This window comes from Stylophora pistillata, chromosome 14 (assembly GCF_964205215.1).
Source record: "Stylophora pistillata chromosome 14, jaStyPist1.2, whole genome shotgun sequence".
NCBI lineage: Eukaryota > Metazoa > Cnidaria > Anthozoa > Scleractinia > Pocilloporidae > Stylophora > Stylophora pistillata.
The window spans coordinates 14,350,535-14,353,510 of record NC_142532.1 but is presented as its reverse complement, the minus strand read 5'-3'; the positions used below and the strand labels follow the sequence as shown (position 1 = coordinate 14,353,510).

The window sequence follows — 2,976 nt, the reverse complement described above, 5'->3', positions numbered from 1 at the left end:
AAAATACGCGTTGTCTTCGACTGCTCGGCTAAATATCAAGGCACGTCTCTTAACGACCTGCTGCTCAAGGGTCCAGATTTGACAAACAATCTATTTGGAGTCCTAACGAGATTTCGACAGGAGAGGATCGCGCTCATGGCGGACATCGAATCGATGTTTTACCAAGTCAGGGTATCTGAGGCGGACTGTTACTATCTTCGCTTCCTCTGGTGGCCCGATGGCAACTTGGAGAGTAGCCTCGAGGTGTACCAAATGGTTGTACACCTGTTCGATGCAGCCTCGTCTCCATCATGTTCGAACTTTGCCTTGCGCAAGACAGCTGAAGACAACCGCCAATATTTCCCAGAGGCAGTTCTGAACACGGTCAAAAACAATTTTTACGTAGATGATTGTCTCAAGGCCCTACCTTCAGTCGAAGAGGCTTCACACCACGCGAGGGACCTATGGTTACTACTCTCAAATGGGGGGTTTAGGCTGACAAAGTGGATCAGCAATAGTCGCAGGGTTCTCGAAACCATCCCCGAAGCCGAGCGCGCCAAATAAGTGAAAAGTCTTGACCTTAGTAAGGATGACCTCTCAGTCGACAGAGCTCTCTGTGTTAAATGGTGCGTGGAGACAGACGCCTTTGGCTTCAAAGTGGATATTAAGCTCAAACCGCCCACATGGCGAGGAATTCTTTCGATTGTCGGTTCTGTTTACGACCCCCTCGACTTGCCGCGCCCTTCATGTTGCCGGCCAAACGGTTGCTTCAGGACCTATGTCGAGTCAAGCTATATTAGGATAATCCTATTCCTCAAGAGCACAAGGCACGCTGGGAGCGATGGATGGCCGATCTTCCTAAACTATCGCAGTTTTCCGTCGATCGCTGTGTTAAGCCAGCCAGTTTCGACTACATCTCTTCAAGCCAGCTGCACTATTTTTCTGATGCCTCAGAGAGCGGTTTCGGATCGGTGTCCTACCTGCGTCTTGTTAATGGCGAGGGTGCTGTTCACTGTTCTTTTCTGTGTGCCAAGTCACGTGTGGCGCCCCTAAAGACGATTATGATCGAGCGCTTTGAGTTGTCTACCGCAGCAATCTCCGTCAAACAGGACAAGGTCTTGAAGAGAGAATTAAAGATACCGATTAGTTCCCAGTCCTTCTTCTGGACAGATAGCACTGCAGTATTACATTACGTGAAGAACGAAACAAGGCGACTCCACGCTTTTGTAGCCCATCGTGTCACGCTTATTCGTGATGGCTCTGAACCCCATCAGTGGAACCATGCGAATGGCGACATGAATCCCGCCGACGACGTCTCTCGAGGATTGACAGCTGACGTCTTCCTTGCTCAGCGGCGTTGGTTAATGGGGCCAGAATACCTCTGGAGGCCCGAACACATGTGGCCAATGCAGACCGAAGCATTTAACAACGTCCTCGATGGAGATCCTGAAGTAAAGACGGATGTTAAGGTGTGCATGTCCTCACTAGCCAAGCAAAGCTGTCCACTGTTGAGTTATTTCCAGAAATGTTCTTCCTGGTTCCGCCTAAAGAAAGTTGTTGCCTGGCTCCTGCGCTACCGGGAAAGACTTCTGAATGAGAGTAAAAACAAAGGTTTAGACCGTGATATTCCGAATTACATCACCCTTGAAGAGATCGAGAGGGCAGAGGAAGAAATTCTGAGGCATGTACAGAGAAGAGCCTTCCCCGAGGAGTTCAACCATCCCCCAAAACCAGTTAGGAAGAGTAGTCGCCTCTACAAGCTTGACTCAATCGTTATGGATGGGCTTTTGCGCGTTGGTGGCCGGCTGCGTAAAGCAACATTACCCGCAGAATCAAAGCACCAGATTATTCTTCCGAAAGAAGATCAAGTTACCAGAGTTATTATCGACGATTACCACAGGGCATGCGGCCATTCCGGTAGAGAGCGCGTTCTAGCTTCCATTAGGTAGAAATTCTGGATCACCCAGGGAAGTTCAGCCGTGAAAAGTGATCTGGGGAAGTTTGTCAGTTGCCGTCGCCGCCAGGCACCACTTTGCCAACAGAAGATGGCCAATTTTACCAGAAAATCGCGTGCTGGCTGAGAAACCACCTTTTGCATCAGTGGGCGTAGATTATTTTGGTCCATTCCAAGTCCGTCGTGGGCGGAGTCTCGTAAAGAGGTATGGCGTGATCTTCACATGTCTAGCAATCCGTGCCGTGCACCTCGAAATTTCACATGGCCTAGGTACGGACTCGTTCGTATTGGCTTTGCGACGTTTCATTGCAAGAAGAGGCCAAGTGAAGCAGATCTACTCGGATAAGGGGTCAAACTTAATTGGTGGTGAGAAGGAGCTGCTTGACGCTATTTCAGATCGGAATCAGGAAAAGATACACAATTCCCTGTTACAAAAGGACATCAAATGGTACTTCAACCCTCTCTATGGTTCCCACTTTGGAGATATTTGGGAGAGATGCATCCGAACCGTTCGGAAGATTCTACAAGCGCTGCTACGAGAGCAAACTACGGACGACGAGAGCCTGGCCACTTTAATGTGTGAAGTGGAGAGTATCATGAACAGCCGACCCATTACCAGCGTATCCAGCGATCCGAACGACAATGAGCCCTTGACGCCTAACCACTTGTTGTTGCTCAAATCGGAAGTCTCCTTACCCCCCGGTCTATTCAAGAGAGAAAATTCCCTGTCGCGTCGTCGATGGAAGCAATTACAATATTTAGCGGACATCTTCTGGAAGAGATGGAGTAGGGAATACCTTCCCCTTTTGCAACTTAAACAAAGGTGGGTGCACCCAAAGAGGAACTTGGCCGTTGGTGATATCGTTCTGGTCGCATCTGAGTCGCATCGCAATTCCTGGCCGCTTGGCGGAGTTCTTGAAACCTTCCCCGACAAAAGAGGCTTTGTTCGCCGGCAGCTGTCTACGAAAGACCCGTCGACAAGCTGTCTTTTGGTTGAAAACGAATGTCCCGAGAACACTAAAAACCGAGAAACATTTAGTTAA

The 2,976-nt window shown here is 49.3% G+C and overlaps 1 protein-coding gene across 1 annotated transcript; it reads left to right on the top strand.

Moving 5' to 3' along the window:
* Positions 1 to 824: 824 nt before the first annotated feature.
* On the top strand, positions 825 to 2,976 carry LOC111334170 (uncharacterized). Its single transcript, XM_022939863.2, has 2 exons — positions 825 to 1,896; positions 2,042 to 2,976. Exons 1-2 carry the CDS (start codon positions 825 to 827, stop codon positions 2,974 to 2,976), a joined length of 2,007 nt encoding a protein of 668 aa, XP_022795598.2.

Coding starts and splice junctions, on each gene's coding strand:
- LOC111334170 (XM_022939863.2), top strand. CDS start 825: ATGGCCGATCTTCCTAAACTATCGCAGTTTTCCGTCGATCGCTGTGTT. Junction 1,897..2,041: donor CAGGGCATGCGGCCATTCCG/GTAGAGAGCGCG, acceptor CAATTTTACCAG/AAAATCGCGTGCTGGCTGAG.